The sequence below is a fragment of the Acipenser ruthenus genome, chromosome 43 (assembly GCF_902713425.1).
Source record: "Acipenser ruthenus chromosome 43, fAciRut3.2 maternal haplotype, whole genome shotgun sequence".
Classification (NCBI taxonomy): domain Eukaryota; kingdom Metazoa; phylum Chordata; class Actinopteri; order Acipenseriformes; family Acipenseridae; genus Acipenser; species Acipenser ruthenus.
This window is the reverse complement of record NC_081231.1, coordinates 5,150,003-5,168,644: the sequence shown is the minus strand read 5'-3', so window position 1 is coordinate 5,168,644 and position 18,642 is coordinate 5,150,003. Positions and strand designations below refer to the sequence as shown.

Here is an 18,642-nt window from a genome sequence, read left to right as displayed (position 1 = left end):
CAGGAGTGAGAGCCAGCCTGAATCCAGAGACACTGAGAAGGGGAGCGTGTCAAACTGAAGGAGGCAGACCCATTCTTTCAGAATGAACTGGAGAGCCCTGGGATTCCGCTCCACTCCTGCCCCTGAATTGGAAATGAATCTCACTCATCATGCTGTGAGGATTTAGGACTGAGTACTCAGAATGTTTTCCTAGGTGTGGCAGCAATGTGTGCTTCATCTAACTAGAATGGCCTCTAAGCTATTGCACAGTGCAGACACACGCTGAAACTGTCTTAGGAATTTCTTAATTGTTTGTTTTATTTCAAGTGGAGCAAATACTGTTTTTGTTTTGAATTAATTTGTAGTAGTTAATCTGCTTTGCTGAGAAACTCCAAGCTTCTTGTTGTATACTGGAGTCCTGCTTCAGTGCAATGGGATTGAAGTACAATTTCGATCAGTGTGTGATTGCTGTATGACAGCCCCACAATGACAGAGCTATATACTGTAAAACAAAAGCAATTCACTCATTTTCCATTCATGCCAAAACATCTCCAAAATTACTATAACACTGTAGTTTATACAGTATATGTGTACTTTATGGACACAAACATTAGTCATTGTAAATATTTCATGGAATTCCTTTGCTAGTGTATCATGATGTAAGCCCTGGAGTGTGGGCTCAGTCTTCTCTGCTGTCTGCTTGTTCTCAGTGTGTGAGTTCAGCTGCATTTCCACTGTCCTGAGCTGGGCTTTGAACCCACATGTAGTATTGCTTTGATTGTTTTTTTCATGAATTTATTAAGACATAGAATCTCTTTGCATTGTGTTGCAATGCAGACATTTTCAGTTTACATATTAAAAAACACAGCTAAGTCTATTAGCAATAGACAACATATAAATAGCCACTGCCACTAAAATAGAATGTTTAATGCTTAATAGATTTTTGTATCAATTGCATTCTATAAAAAAGTGTATATCATGCTATTAAACGGTAACAACTTAACACATTTCACTATTCAGAAGCCAAAAATAAACTTTGCATAGATTTTACACTTAACTGTATTGTTTCTGTATTGCTCTGCTCCACTATGTGTCCTGCCTCTCTAGGAGATGAAGTCTTTTAATCCAGAATACATGCACCTTTAAATTCTATCAGCAGCAGTGGATTCTCAAACAGTTTTGGTCTGTATAGGTATTTAATGCACAGGGCAATGGTGAAATCAACAATCAATATTCATATTTATTTTAAAACATTAAGGACACAGGAAATGACTTAAGTGTTTCCTGTGTCCTTTTTTTCTCTTTTAATGTTGCAATGAACACACATGAGACAGGAAATGCTTTGTAATGTTGCAATGATCAAACAATACAGGAGATGCTTTGTAATGTTGCAATGAGCACATGATACAGGAGTGCTTTGTAATGTTGCAATGAACACACAATACAGGAGATGCTTTGTAATGTTGCAATGATCAAACAATACAGGAGATGCTTTGTAATGTTGCAATGATCAAACAATACAGGAGATGCTTTGTAATGTTGCAATGAACACACAATACAGGAGATGCTTTGTAATGTTGCAATGTGCACACAATACAGGAGATGCTTTGTAATGTTGCAATGATCAAACAATACAGGAGATGCTTTGTAATGTTGCAATGAACACACACGATACAGGAGATGCTTTGTAATGTTGCAATGATCAAACAATACAGGAGATGCTTTGTAATGTTGCAATGAACACACACGATACAGGAGATGCTTTGTAATGTTGCAATGATCAAACAATACAGGAGATGCTTTGTAATGTTGCAATGAACACACATGATACAGGAGATGCTTTGTAATGTTGCAATGATCAAACAATACAGGAGATGCTTTGTAATGTTGCAATGAACACACATGATACAGGAGATGCTTTGTAATGTTGCAATGATCAAACAATACAGGAGATGCTTTGTAATGTTTCAATGAACACACACGATACAGGAGATGCTTTGTAATGTTGCAATGAACACACACGATACAGGAGATGCTTTGTAATGTTGCAATGAACACACACGATACAGAAGATGCTTTGTAATGTTGCAATGAACACACACAATACAGGAAATGCTTTGTAATGTTGCAATGATCAAACAATACAGGAGATGCTTTGTAATGTTGCAATGAACACACATGATACAGGAGATGCTTTGTACTGTTGCAATGAACACACACGATACAGGAGATGCTTTGTAATGTTGCAATGAACACACAATACAGGAGATGCTTTGTAATGTTGCAATGAACACACACGATACAGGAGATGCTTTGTAATGTTGCAATGATCAAACAATACAGGAGATGCTTTGTAATGTTGCAATGAGCACACAATACAGGAGATGCTTTGTAATGTTGCAATGAACACACACGATACAGGAGATGCTTTGTAATGTTGCAATGATCAAACAATACAGGAGATGCTTTGTAATGTTGCAATGAGAACACAATACAGGAGATGCTTTGTAATGTTTCAATGAACACACACGATACAGGAGATGCTTTGTAATGTTGCAATGAGCACACACGATACAGGAGATGCTTTGTAATGTTGCAATGAACACACACGATACAGGAGATGCTTTGTAATGTTGCAATGATCAAACAATACAGGAGATGCTTTGTAATGTTGCAATGATCAAACAATACAGGAGATGCTTTGTAATGTTGCAATGAACACACACGATAGAGGAGATGCTTTGTAATGTTGCAATGAACACACACGATACAGGAGATGCTTTGTAATGTTGCAATGAACACACACGATACAGGAGATGCTTTGTAATGTTGCAATGAACACACACGATACAGGAGTGCTTTGTAATGTTGCAATGAACACACACGATACAGGAGATGCTTTGTAATGTTGCAATGAACACACAATACAGGAGTGCTTTGTAATGTTGCAATGATCAAACAATACAGGAGATGCTTTGTAATGTTGCAATGAGCACACACAATACAGGAGATGCTTTGTAATGTTGCAATGAACACACACGATACAGGAGATGCTTTGTAATGTTGCAATGAACACACACGATACAGGAGATGCTTTGTAATGTTGCAATGAACACACACGATACAGGAGATGCTTTGTAATGTTGCAATGAACACACACGATACAGGAGTGCTTTGTAATGTTGCAATGAACACACATGATACAGGAGATGCTTTGTAATGTTGCAATGAACACACACGATACAGGAGTGCTTTGTAATGTTGCAATGAACACACATGATACAGGAGATGCTTTGTAATGTTGCAATGAACACACAAGATACAGGAGGTGCTTTGTAGTGTTGCAATGAGCACACGATACAGGAGTGCTTTGTAATGTTGCAATGAACACACACGATACAGGAGATGCTTTTTAATGTTGCAATGATCAAACAATACAGGAGATGCTTTGTAATGTTGCAATGAACACACACGATACAGGAGATGCTTTGTAATGTTGCAATGAACACACACGATACAGGAGTGCTTTGTAATGTTGCAATGAACACACATGATACAGGAGATGCTTTGTAATGTTGCAATGAGCACATGATACAGGAGTGCTTTGTAATGTTGCAATGATCAAACAATACAGGAGATGCTTTGTAATGTTGCAATGAGCACACACGATACAGGAGATGCTTTGTAATGTTGCAATGAACACACACGATACAGGAGTGCTTTGTAATGTTGCAATGAACACACATGATACAGGAGATGCTTTGTAATGTTGCAATGAGCACATGATACAGGAGTGCTTTGTAATGTTGCAATGATCAAACAATACAGGAGATGCTTTGTAATGTTGCAATGAGCACACACGATACAGGAGATGCTTTGTAATGTTGCAATGAGCACACACGATACAGGAGATGCTTTGTAATGTTGCAATGAGCACACACGATACAGGAGATGCTTTGTAATGTTGCAATGAACACACAATACAGGAGATGCTTTGTAATGTTGCAATGAACACACGATACAGGAGATGCTTTGTAATGTTGCAATGAACACACACGATACAGGAGTGCTTTGTAATGTTGCAATAATCAAACAATACAGGAGATGCTTTGTAATGTTGCAATGAACACACACGATACAGGAGATGCTTTGTAATGTTGCAATGAACACACACGATACAGGAGTGCTTTGTAATGTTGCAATAATCAAACAATACAGGAGATGCATTGTAATGTTGCAATGATCAAACAATACAGGAGATGCTTTGTAATGTTGCAATGAGCACACGATACAGGAGTGCTTTGTAATGTTGCAATAAACACACATGAAGGAGATGCATTGTAATGTTGCAATGAACACACAATACAGGAGTGCTTTGTAATGTTGCAATAAACACACATGAAGGAGATGCATTGTAATGTTGCAATGAACACACACAATACAGGAGTGCTTTGTAATGTTGCAATAATCAAACAATACAGGAGATGCTTTGTAATTTTGCAATGATCAAACAATACAGGAGATGCTTTGTAATGTTGCAATGAACACACACGATACAGGAGATGCTTTGTAATGTTGCAATGAACACACACGATACAGGAGATGCTTTGTAATGTTGCAATGAAAACACACGATACAGGAGATGCTTTGTAATGTTGCAATGAACACACACAATACAGGAGATGCTTTGTAATGTTGCAATGAACACACACAATACAGGAGATGCTTTGTAATGTTGCAATGAACACACACGATACAGGAGATGCTTTGTAATGTTGCAATGAACACACACGATACAGGAGATGCTTTGTAATGTTGCAATGAACACACATGATACAGGAGATGCTTTGTAATGTTGCAATGAACACACACAATACAGGAGATGCTTTGTAATGTTGCAATGAACACACAATACAGTAGATGCTTTGTAATGTTGCAATGAACACACACAATACAGGAGATGCTTTGTAATGTTGCAATGAACACACACGATACAGGAGATGCTTTGTAATGTTGCAATGAACACACACGATACAGGAGATGCTTTGTAATGTTGCAATGAACACACACGATACAGGAGATGCTTTGTAATGTTGCAATGAACACACACGATACAGGAGATGCTTTGTAATGTTGCAATGAACACACATGATACAGGAGATGCTTTGTAATGTTGCAATGAACACACACAATACAGGAGATGCTTTGTAATGTTGCAATGAACACACAATACAGGAGATGCTTTGTAATGTTGCAATGAACACACACAATACAGGAGATGCTTTGTAATGTTGCAATGAACACACACGATACAGGAGATGCTTTGTAATGTTGCAATGAACACACACGATACAGGAGATGCTTTGTAATGTTGCAATGAACACACACGATACAGGAGATGCTTTGTAATGTTGCAATGAACACACACAATACAGGAGATGCTTTGTAATGTTGCAATGAACACACAATACAGGAGATGCTTTGTAATGTTGCAATGAACACACACAATACAGGAGATGCTTTGTAATGTTGCAATGAACACACACGATACAGGAGATGCTTTGTAATGTTGCAATGAACACACACGATACAGGAGATGCTTTGTAATGTTGCAATGAACACACACGATACAGGAGATGCTTTGTAATGTTGCAATGAACACACACGATACAGGAGATGCTTTGTAATGTTGCAATGAACACACACAATACAGGAGATGCTTTTACTTTGTGCTGAGGTAAATACCACTACAGGATTGTTTCATGTTGAAATACAAATACAAGCATACTGTTGTAGTTCAATATATATATATATATATATATATATATATATATATATATATATATAAAATACCTATGAAAGACAAATGATGATTTTTTTCTTTAATTCATAAAAACTGCTCTTTTTGACAAGTAAGGCTGACACATTGTCAAAAGTGTGGAAACCACCCAGTAAGACCAACCTCACTCCCCATGGCATTGACAGGAGCATGGCCTCAGCAGAACACACCCTGCTTATCAAATCACACTTAACAAAGTGGCTACTAATAAATCAACTGAGACCATAGCATCCTCCTAGCCTGCATGACATGAAAGAGGGATAGAAACATAACTGATCAGGTTCTACTTCGTTCTATTTCACACAGTAATCATCATGATAATGCTTATGACCCAAATCCAAACTAGAATACCACATTTCTCTGATTGGGTAAAACCAGGTCCCTCCTTGGCTATTATCACAGGAGATTTCCCAGGATTACGAGGAACAGAAGTGTTTGAATCCCAAGATCTAAGAGATGCAGTTAAGAAACATATAGGAGATCTTACAATGGTGCTGTTACACACCCACACATATAGGAGAGCTTACAATGGTGCTGTTACACACCCACACATATAGGAGAGCTTACAATGGTGCTGTTACACACCCACACAAATAGAAGAGCTTACAATGGTGCTGTTACACACCCACACATATAGGAGAGCTTACAATGGTGCTGTTACACACCCATGCATATAGGAGAGCTTACAATGGTGCTGTTACACACCCACACATATAGGAGAGCTTACAATGGTGCTGTTACACACCCACACATATAGGAGAGCTTACAATGGTGCTGTTACACACCCACACATATAGGAGAGCTTACAATGGTGCTGTTACACACCCACACATATAGGAGAGCTTACAATGGTGCTGTTACACACCCACACATATAGGAGAGCTTACAATGGTGCTGTTACACACCCACACATATAGGAGAGTTTACAATGGTGCTGTTACACACCCACACATATAGGAGAGCTTACAATGGTGCTGTTACACACCCACACATATAGGAGAGCTTACAATGGTGCTGTTACACACCCACACATATAGGAGAGCTTACAATGGTACTGTTACACACCCACACATATAGGAGAGCTTACAATGGTGCTGTTACACACCCACACATATAGGAGAGCTTACAATGGTGCTGTTACACACCCACACATATAGGAGAGCTTACAATGGTGCTGTTACACACCCACACATATAGGAGAGCTTACAATGGTGCTGTTACACAGCCACACATATAGGAGAGCTTACAATGGTGCTGTTACACAGCCACACATATAGGAGAGCTTACAATGGTGCTGTTACACACCCACACATATAGGAGAGCTTACAATGGTGCTGTTACACACCCACACATATAGGAGAGCTTACAATGGTGCTGTTACACACCCACACATATAGGAGAGCTTACAATGGTGCTGTTACACACCCACACATATAGGAGAGCTTACAATGGTGCTGTTACACACCCACACATATAGAAGAGCTTACAATGGTGCTGTTACACACCCACACATATAGAAGAGCTTACAATGGTGCTGTTACACACCCACACATATAGGAGAGCTTACAATGGTGCTGTTACACAGCCACACATATAGGAGAGCTTACAATGGTGCTGTTACACACCCACACATATAGAAGAGCTTACAATGGTGCTGTTACACACCCACACATATAGGAGAGCTTACAATGGTGCTGTTACACACCCACACATATAGAAGAGCTTACAATGGTGCTGTTACACACCCACACATATAGAAGAGCTTACAATGGTGCTGTTACACAGCCACACATATAGGAGAGCTTACAATCGTGCTGTAAAAAGGGGGGGGGGGGGGGTTGTTATGAGTATACAAGGTGCAAATCATTTTGAAAATTGGTGCTAAACTCTTTTGAAAGTTTACCACCAAAGAGCCTAGTGTTTAAAACCAAAAAGTGTATGCAAAACAAATGTTAGAAAAAAAAGAAAAATGGAATGTTAACTTGTAATCATCCAATTGGAATATTTGCTGGCTTTAGTGTCATTTGTTGCTAGGGAAGAGTGATCTGACTGGCTTGGTGCTGGCAGGAAAGATAAGCCGACCACACACAGAACGTTCTTAACTCTTCGTTGTCAGTAATATTTTGTGCACAACTGTACTTGACACCATTTTCTAATTAAAATATTTGGTATGTATTTGAACCAATGAGATATTTTGTAAGCAACAGTTCTGGATGGGATACAAATCATTTTGAAAATTAGAGCTAAACTGTTTGAAAATCTAGCACCAGAGAGCCTACTGGTGCTGAATTATCAAACCCCACCCTAATCAAGCCCCCTCTTAACTTCACACACTTTCTCTCCTGGGTATGTGGATGGGGGGTAGTCCAGACCCATTGAGAAACTCTCATCATCTATGGTTGCTCAGGAATTCATAATACTGTAAACATGTCTACTGGCTCTGGAATGTAATGTTGCTGCTATATGAGGTACCCTGGCACTAGAATCTAGCACCACAGCATGACATTTGCATCCTTGTTATAAAGTGCTCAGTCCCCTGGTTGAAACCACACCCCGTCCCTCCCCCTTTCTAGTCTTGTTGAAACTCATAGTGGTTTTGCCATTTTCATCCGTATAACTCATTAATTCAGAATCACACATTAATTCAGTATCACTCATTAATTCAGAATCACACATTAATTCAGAATCACACATTAATTCAGAATCACACATTAATTCAGAATCACACATTAAACATAGTGGAGGGTCATGTATGCATCTATTATTCCAACATGGAGGCAAGATCACTACTGTCCCCACCTGCACATCACTAATTAACTTAATTACTTATTAATATAATCAGAAACAGTGCAAACAACACTTATACTGATATTGTAGACTAATTCTCATGCAGAAAATTAAATAAACAGTTTCCATACTGTCTCATTGAAGCAGGGTAGTGTTCAGCCTGTGTCAGTACTGTCTCATTGAAGCAGGGTAGTGTTCAGCCTGTGTCAGTACTGTCTCATTGAAGCAGGGTAGTGTTCAGCCTGTGTCAGTACTGTCTCATTGAAGCAGGGTAGTGTTCAGCCTGTGTCAGTACTGTCCCATTGAAGCAGGGTAGTGTTCAGCCTCTGTCAGTACTGTGTCATTGAAGCAGGGTAGTGTTCAGCCTGTGTCAGTACTGTGTCATTGAAGCAGGGTAGTGTTCAGCCTGTGTCAGTACTGTCTCATTACATGCAGGAGTGTAGTGTTCAGCCTGTGTCAGTACTGTCTCATTGAAGCAGGGAAGTGTTCAGCCTCTGTCAGTACTGTCTCATTGAAGCAGGATACTGTTCAGCCTGTGTCAGTACTGTCTCATTACTTGAAGCAGGGTATTGTTCAGCCTGTGTCAGTACTGTCTCATTGAAGCAGGGTAGTGTTCAGCCTGTGTCAGTACTGTCTCATTACATGCAGGAGTGTAGTGTTCAGCCTGTGTCAGTACTGTCTCATTGAAGCAGGGAAGTGTTCAGCCTCTGTCAGTACTGTCTCATTGAAGCAGGGTAGTGTTCAGCCTGTGTCAGTACTGTCTCATTACATGCAGGAGTGTAGTGTTCATCCTGTGTCAGTACTGTCTCATTGAAGCAGGGAAGTGTTCAGCCTCTGTCAGTACTGTGTCATTGAAGCAGGTTAGTGTTCAGCCTGTGTCAGTACTGTCTCATTACATGCAGGAGTGTAGTGTTCAGCCTGTGTCAGTACTGTCTCATTGAAGCAGGGAAGTGTTCAGCCTCTGTCAGTACTGTCTCATTGAAGCAGGATACTGTTCAGCCTGTGTCAGTACTGTCTCATTGAAGCAGGGTAGTGTTCAGCCTGTGTCAGTACTGTCTCATTGAAGCAGGGAAGTGTTCAGCCTCTGTCAGTACTGTCTCATTGAAGCAGGATACTGTTCAGCCTGTGTCAGTACTGTCTCATTACTTGAAGCAGGGTATTGTTCAGCCTGTGTCAGTACTGTCTCATTGAAGCAGGGTAGTGTTCAGCCTGTGTCAGTACTGTCTCATTACATGCAGGAGTGTAGTGTTCAGCCTGTGTCAGTACTGTCTCATTGAAGCAGGGAAGTGTTCAGCCTCTGTCAGTACTGTCTCATTGAAGCAGGGTAGTGTTCAGCCTGTGTCAGTACTGTCTCATTACATGCAGGAGTGTAGTGTTCAGCCTGTGTCAGTACTGTCTCATTGAAGCAGGGAAGTGTTCAGCCTCTGTCAGTACTGTGTCATTGAAGCAGGGTAGTGTTCAGCCTGTGTCAGTACTGTCTCATTACATGCAGGAGTGTAGTGTTCAGCCTGTGTCAGTACTGTCTCATTGAAGCAGGGAAGTGTTCAGCCTCTGTCAGTACTGTCTCATTGAAGCAGGATACTGTTCAGCCTGTGTCAGTACTGTCTCATTGAAGCAGGGTAGTGTTCAGCCTGTGTCAGTACTGTCTCATTACTTGAAGCAGGGTATTGTTCAGCCTGTGTCAGTACTGTCTCATTGAAGCAGGGTAGTGTTCAGCTTGTGTCAGTACTGTCTCATTGAAGCAGGGTAGTGTACAGACTGTCAGTACTGTCTCATTGAAGCAGGGTAGTGTTCAGCCTGTGTCAGTACTGTCTCATTACATGCAGGAGTGTAGTGTTCAGCCTGTGTCAGTACTGTCTCATTGAAGCAGGGAAGTGTTCAGCCTCTGTCAGTACTGTCTCATTGAAGCAGGATACTGTTCAGCCTGTGTCAGTACTGTCTCATTACTTGAAGCAGGGTATTGTTCAGCCTGTGTCAGTACTGTCTCATTGAAGCAGGGTAGTGTTCAGCTTGTGTCAGTACTGTCTCATTGAAGCAGGGTAGTGTACAGACTGTCAGTACTGTCTCATTGAAGCAGGGTAGTGTTCATCCTGTGTCAGTACTGTCTCATTGAAGCAGGGTAGTGTTCAGCCTGTGTCGGTACTGTCTCATTGAAGCAGGGTAGTGTACAGACTGTGTCAGTACTGTCTCATTGAAGCAGGGTAGTGTTCAGCCTGTGTCAGTACTGTCTCATTGAAGCAGGGTAGTGTTCAGCCTGTGTCAGTACTGTCTCATTGAAGCAGGGTAGTGTTCAGCCTGTGTCAGTACTGTCTCATTGAAGCAGGGTAGTGTTCAGCCTGTGTCAGTACTGTCTCATTGAAGCAGGGTAGTGTTCAGCCTGTGTCAGTACTGTCTCATTGAAGCAGGGTAGTGTTCTGCCTGTGTCAGTACTGTCTCATTACATGCAGGAGTGTAGTTGTATTTTGCATGACTGGAGAATCAGACCCACTAAACAAAGAGATCCACCTTAAAGTTCAATTTTACAACAACAGGGGGTTAGACTGGAGAATAGTAATGTAACCTTTGCCTCTGAAGAACTGCGATTCTGCAGTTCTGCTGTGTATTGAAGGGGTAGTGTACAGTATAGTGTGATTCTGCAGTTCTGCTGTGTATTGAAGGGGTATTGTACAGTATAGTGTGATTCTGCAGTCCTGCTGTGTATTGAAGGGGTAGTGTACAGTATAGTGTGATTCTGCAGTTCTGCTGTGTATTGAAGGGGTAGTGTACAGTATAGCGTGATTCTGCAGTTCTGCTGTGTATTGAAGGGGTAGTGTACAGTATAGCGCGATTCTGCAGTTCTGCTGTGTATTGAAGGGCTAGTGTACAGTACAGTGTGATTCTGCAGCTCTGCTGTGTATTGAAGGGCTAGTGTACAGTATAGTGCGATTCTGCAGTTCTGCTGTGTATTGAAGGGCTAGTGTACAGTATAGTGTGATTCTGCAGTTCTGCTGTGTTTTGAAGTGGGATAGTGTACAGTATGGTCTGTATCCTAACACTGCTCCATTACTACAGTGGGCGTTGTGTATTATACCATCTTATCTGGCAGCTGCAGAGCCAGTCTGACACATGTATCTCAGTAGAGCAGCGGTTTGGCCCTGTGATGAATATGAATACAGGAGTCTGGCTGTGGGTGTGCAGTACTTCACAGTGCAATCATGACAGGAGTCTACATGGGGTCTGGCCTGTTTGTGTCACACAGCTACAACTAACAGAGCTTTTGTTATGAAGATGAGACTTCTGGGGAGGACCTGTTTCATTGTCTTGAGTTTGCTACCAGCTGTTTCTACACAGAGAGGTGAGAGAGACTGTAGAAATTAAACTGATGAAGAGACAACCTGCTATTTCTAACATGAAGATAATTGAACAGGACAGATGCACTGAGATGCAGTATTTCATTTGCAGGGATGTACTGGCTCTGTATATAGTTGTCTGCAGCACTGCAGATAAGGTTTTGGATCATTGAGTAATTTACTCTCTAATTTAGACACTATGATCCTATTATTGTATGTGACTAAATGGACTAAAGTTATGTTTTTTTTTTTTTAGGCAGGTGTAGTGAGGGCTGGTATAGCCCTGATTTTTGTAAATGACTATGGCCCTGTCCATACTATACAGTATATATATATAATTAAGAGTTCAGCCGATTTTTACAGAGGCGACCGCCTCGGCTGCCTCAATGGATGCTACGCGCCTGTAAGGTTTCACTTCAGTGTTATATTACAGTACTTGACTGAGTGATACAAGCAGAGGGGACAAAGCTTCCTGTATTTTCAGCTTCTTTGTTTATGGTGAATTGGTTATAATTGATCAGTTATTTTTGAAGGCTTATTTTGTATTTATAAATGTATTGTGTACCGACATGTATACATTTTAAAAGTATTTATTCATTGGCACTCAAATGGTCTCAATTTTTAAATGTTTACACCTGGCTGTGCATACGAATAGCTGCACTTTTTTTATTGATAATTTCACCCCTGCCGCTACCTACTCTTTTAAAGTAGGTACAGTATTTATTGAAAGTACTCATGACTTCAAGGTAATGTTGCTTTTTACTCAGTCAAAATACATTTTACTAACACAGGGCCTATTTTCATACGCGACTAAGGTTGAAGCTGCATAAGCTGTCTTTTTAGTCGTTTATACGGGTGACCCGTGTGTGTGTGATTTTGGAACATGTAAGTTGAGGTGCTTCCAGGCATTTATCATCCGTCTATTTTAAGTTATTCGTGGCTAGTTAAATTAGCTGATATACCCCTACGTGTGAATTCCGAAGCATTTATACGTCTATTAGGCGTTTAGGAAGTTCTGAGCTACACCCGGCTCTACTTAGTGCAACTCAATCGCTGTTGTTTTTGTTTTTTGTTTTTTCAACGTGGACAATAAGGATGACCAAACAGATGATCAGATTATTATTATTATTATTATTATTATTATTATTATTATTATTATTATTATTGGTGAATACCTTGTGAAAGTACTATAGAGTCATGCAAATATTGTACACGAACAGCCATCATATGGCTTAAACCCAGCCGTCAGAGTCCAGAGCTCTAACTACGACTACCACAGCCAGGGTCGGATTAACCTCTTGTGGGCCTGGCGCCAAACAGATTTGTGAGCCCCCATTTGTGGAACCATTGGAATCAACACAGAAGTTGTCTTTGACACATCACGTTTTTGAGCGCCGCTTACATTTTTGTCATCATTTTCTTAGTCACTTGTTCCTTGATGTTTACTCTCCCGCTCTGAAACAGTGCATGCACAGGCAATACACCTGTAGTGTACTCTCAAAACACACTACTAGTCACTTTCAAAACACTCAAGTGCAAAACACATTGCTTTTTACAGTTATGGTATTACATTTGTATTTTCCCCAAACGTTTTTCAGCTAAAGTACTAATAGAAACTGTAACCGTACAAATGTACTGCATATCAAAATACGGAGTTGAAATACAAAGCAAACAAAAAATAAAAATTACCAAAATTAACTACACACACACACACACACACACACACACACACACACACACACAAACAGTACTACATACAGAAACACACACACACAGACTAATACAGTAAATTGAAATCTATGGCTAATGGATGCCTTCTTTCAAGCATACTGGTTTGAGTTCCTTTGCTTCAAAAACAAAAATCATTCTCGAGGGATTACACATTTTTTCACTATACAACATGTTTTGAATATGTTATCTTGCTTAATACAACTTTTTTAATGAACAAAAAAAGTTTAATATTATAACAAACAGTAACATACTGATATATATACTGATAGAATGTGTCTATTTTGTGGCTCACCTTTGTCGTTTTTTTGTGTACGTTGTGTTTGTACATTAGTTAGCCACCTGTATTGAAAAAACGCTGGCACTGTCTCCGAAAATTAGCCACTTCCACTGTTCCTTTTAAGTGCATCTGGGTATTTCCCATTTGATAAATAATTGAATATTTCTTGAAAGTTGGTCTCTCCTTTTCCACCAGTCCCAGTGTCAGCACCAGTCAGTGTCAGCACTAGTCAGTGTCAGCACCAGTCCCAGCAGAGTCAGCACCAGTCACAGTGTCAGCACCAGTCCCAGCAATGTCAGCACCAGTCCCAGCAATGTCAGCACCAGTCCCAGCAGTGTCAGCACCAGTCCCAGCAGTGTCAGCACCGGTCTCAGTGTCAGTACTAGTCAGTGTCAGCACCAGTCCCAGCAGTGTCAGCACCGGTCTCAGTGTCAGTACTAGTCAGTGTCAGCACCAGTCCCAGCAGTGTCAGCACCGGTCTCAGTGTCAGTACCAGTCACATTGTCAGCACCAGTCCCAGCAGTGTCAGCACCAGTCACATTGTCAGCACCAGTCCCAGCAGTGTCAGCACCAGTCCCAGCAGTGTCAGCACCAGTCCCAGCAGTGTCAGCACCGGTCACATTGTCTGCACCAGTCCCAGCAGTGTCAGCACCAGTCACATTGTCAGCACCAGTCCCAGCAGTGTCAGCACCAGTCCCAGCAGTGTCAGCACCAGTCCCAGCAGTGTCAGCACCGGTCTCAGTGTCAGCACCAGTCCCAGCAGTGTCAGCACCAGTCACATTGTCAGCACCAGTCCCAGCAGTGTCAGCACCAGTCCCAGCAGTGTCAGCACCAGTCCCAGCAGTGTCAGCACCGGTCACATTGTCTGCACCAGTCCCAGCAGTGTCAGCACCAGTCACATTGTCAGCACCGGTCCCAGCAGTGTCAGCACCGGTCTCAGTGTCAGCACCAGTCCCAGCACTGTCAGCACCAGTCACATTGTCAGCACCAGTCCCAGCAGTGTCAGCACCAGTCCCAGCAGTGTCAGCACCAGTCCCAGCAGTGTCAGCACCGGTCACAGTGTCTGCACCAGTCCCAGCAGTGTCAGCACCAGTCACATTGTCAGCACCAGTCCCAGCAGTGTCAGCACCAGTCCCAGCAGTGTCAGTACCGGTCACATTGTCTGCACCAGTCCCAGCAGTGTCAGCACCAGTCACATTGTCAGCACCAGTCCCAGCAGTGTCAGCACCAGTCCCAGCAGTGTCAGCACCAGTCCCAGCAGTGTCAGCACCGGTCTCAGTGTCAGCACCGGTCCCAGCAGTGTCAGCACCGGTCTCAGTGTCAGTACTAGTCAGTGTCAGCACCAGTCCCAGCACTGTCAGCACCAGTCACAGTGTCTGCACCAGTCCCAGCACTGTCAGCACCAGTCACAGTGTCTGCACCAGTCCCAGCAGTGTCAGCACCAGTCACATTGTCAGCACCAGTCCCAGCAGTGTCAGCACCAGTCCCAGCAGTGTCAGCACCAGTCCCAGCAGTGTCAGCACCGGTCTCAGTGTCAGCACCGGTCCCAGCAGTGTCAGCACCGGTCTCAGTGTCAGTACTAGTCAGTGTCAGCACCAGTCACATTGTCAGCACCAGTCCCAGCACTGTCAGCACCAGTCACAGTGTCAGCACCAGTCCCAGCAGTATCAGCACCAGTCTTACCAGTCAGCGGCAGTTACCAGTCCCAGCAGTGTAAGGCAACTTAAGTAGCAGTGAACCAAATGCATGTCAATAAAGGTATGAACCCATCTACTTATGAATATTGATGTTATATTCTTATCCTTTTAAAATCATATATTTCTGACAGTGTCAATATGGTCATTTTAGGTTGCTGTGGTTGTGCTGGGAGACAATTAGTTTTAATCTTTGAAATAATATGGGTCATCAAATTTTAACATTAACATCATCATCCAAGGGACTTAATATTGCTTTGCAGTTTGCATGAACAGTCTCCAGGCTTTATAAGACGATTACTTTTAGCTTTGTAACATGAACTATCCCAATTTAAAAACCACAACCCTAAACCTATAACCTTTTTAAAATAAACAATTGTATGTGCAGTGTACTGTATATACTTTTTTTTTTTAAACTAGCAGTGGTAGGCCTACGCCGGAACTGTAGTAAGGTTACAGTTATACTAATATTAAAATGTAGAAAATACGACTTGCCCTGTTAATAATATTATGGATGCAGCATGTCATTATATTACTGAAACATTTTTATTTTGATTAAAGTTTGACAACATTTTGATGTATAAAATAATTTAATATATAAATAAATCTCCGCGATCACACATAAACTACATCAGATTGACATCGATGTTATAGAAACATAAAAAGACAGGGATTTAAGACATTTTACTGTATAAAGAGCCGTCGATCACACATTTTGAAGTTCATATGAAAAGACAGTGGCACAAACACGCACCAACATACACAGTCTAGTAAATAAAACGGCCAGATAAAAATAAAAAGCCATGCAGTGAACCTCCCCTTTAATCAAACTGTAGCCCCGCCTTACTTTTATCTACTTTTGCCTTACTGCGCTTGCGTGATCAACTTATTTCTACGACACCGGTACGAAGTTTGTAATTAACTCAGAAATGTGTACATTCTCAAACGTAAACCAAACAAAGTTCAATAGAATGAATATAAACAAACAAAAGTAACTCAGGATCCCAGCATAACTTAAACCACATACTTACCTGGTATGGTTTTTGGCTTTTCCTTCTTTGTTAGTAACTCCAAGCAGGTAAGTAAGTTTGGTAGACGCACCCTGCGTTCTTTTAAGCTATATATATATATATATATATATATAGCGGGGCAGAACAATGGGGGAGAGCGATTGTGGGGAACTGTACCCGGTTGCTCTGCCTGTTCAAGCTTCCGAGGAGTATTCTGGTGCTTAGGAAAATATAGTAAGTGCGTTACGTTTGAATTCTAGCGATTCTGGGAAAAGTCTAGCATAGAGCGTTTTTTACCTCTTGGCGAGGCAGACTTTTGTTTTGTACTGTTTGGTTTTGGTTTTGATAATTTTGGATTTAAATAAATTACGGTGTACACACTGTTTGGTTTCCAGCTGCAGGAGCAGCAATACTTTAACCACGTGTGTTGTTTATATGGACGGAACTTGTTAAAAACATTACGTGTTCCCCAGCTGCAGGAGCAGCAATACTCTGACCGAGTGCATTGTTTTTATGAGCAGGACTCGCTACAAATATTACGTGTTCTTCAGCTGCCAGAGCAGCAATTACTTTAACCAAGACTGTTGCGGGACTTAGCAAAAATACTGCAAGGTTTACAGCTGCAGGTGCAGCGTGTGCACTTCAAGAAAGAATTACAGCGCCAGGTCTGGATCATACAGGTTGGATTACAAGCTGCCGGAGTAACGATACCACTCTGAGAGAGGGATATACATTTGGAAGAAAACCACCAAGCACAGAATTGGGGTGTGAGATCAATCTTTATTATTGCTGGTTCCTTGTGGCCTGCTCCTTGCTGTTTTTCAGGCAGCCTAGGACAGAGGATGTGCTGTTTTTCCACTCCACCAGAGGGAGCCCAACCAATACCCACCTGTATTCCTGGCTCACTCCACCAGAGGGAGCCCAACCTGTACTCACCTGTGTTCCTGGCTCACTCCACCAGCGAGAGCCCAAGCAATACCCACCTGTGTTCCTGGCTCACTCCACCAGAGGGAGCCCAACCTGTACTCACCTGTGTTCCTGGCTCACTCCACCAGAGGGAGCCCAACCAATACCCACCTGTATTCCTGGCTCACTCCACCAGAGGGAGCCCAACCTGTACTCACCTGGGTTCCTGGCTCACTCCACCAGAGGGAGCCCAACCTGTACTTACCTGTGTTCCTGGCTCACTCCACCAGAGGGAGCCCAACCTGTACTCACCTGTATTCCTGGCTCACTCCACCAGAGGGAGCCCAACCAATACCCACCTGTGTTCCTGGCTCACTCCACCAGAGGGAGCCCAACCTGTACTCACTTGTGTTCCTGGCTCACTCCACCAGAGGGAGCCCAACCAATACCCACCTGTGTTCCTGGCTCACTCCACCAGAGGGAGCCCAACCTGTACTCACTTGTGTTCCTGGCTCACTCCACTAGAGGGAGCCCAACCTGTACTCACCTGGGTTCCTGGCTCACTCCACCAGAGGGAGCCCAACCAATACCCACCTGTGTTCCTGGCTCACTCCACCAGAGGGAGGCCAACCTGTACTCACCTGGGTTCCTGGCTCACTCCACCAGAGGGAGCCCAACCTGTACTCACCTGGGTTCCTGGCTCACTCCACCAGAAGGAGCCCAACCAATACTTACTTGTGGTCCTGGCTCACTCCACTAGAGGGAGTCCAACTTGCGCTCGACATAGCATAGAGAGGGAAGTAGTGAGAGAGTGGCCCGTACAGGGCAAATAAATGCAAGAGAATAAATGTCTTGTTGTAAATAAAAGTATTCACCTGAATTACTGAAGTGTTGACTCCGGTCTGTGAAGAAAAATACCGGTGCCCCAGCAACACCACACTACCACTCTTACTATATATATATAATATATATATATATATATATATATATATATATATATATATATATAACTAAAATTAAAAAAATAAAACAACAATGCACAATAGGGGCTAAAATTTTGCTCAAATTTATTATGTAACAGGCACTACTA

General features: G+C 42.0%; 1 protein-coding gene across 6 annotated transcripts in view; it reads left to right on the top strand.

The window, feature by feature from the left end:
• LOC117970363 (butyrophilin subfamily 1 member A1-like) overlaps positions 1 to 18,642 on the top strand; it is a 184,794-nt gene that overhangs the window by 133,394 nt on the left and 32,758 nt on the right. Inside the window, exon 1 of one of the 6 annotated variants that reach the window (XM_059011822.1) lies at positions 11,779 to 11,939. The exons of 4 other annotated variants lie outside the window; for them this stretch is intronic. In XM_059011822.1, coding sequence (XP_058867805.1) covers positions 11,867 to 11,939 — 73 coding nt within the window. In that variant the 5' untranslated portion in view covers positions 11,779 to 11,866. Of the gene's footprint in view, positions 1 to 11,778; positions 11,940 to 18,642 lie in introns of those variants that run through there. One more of the 6 variants, XM_059011823.1, reaches the window with a different exon arrangement.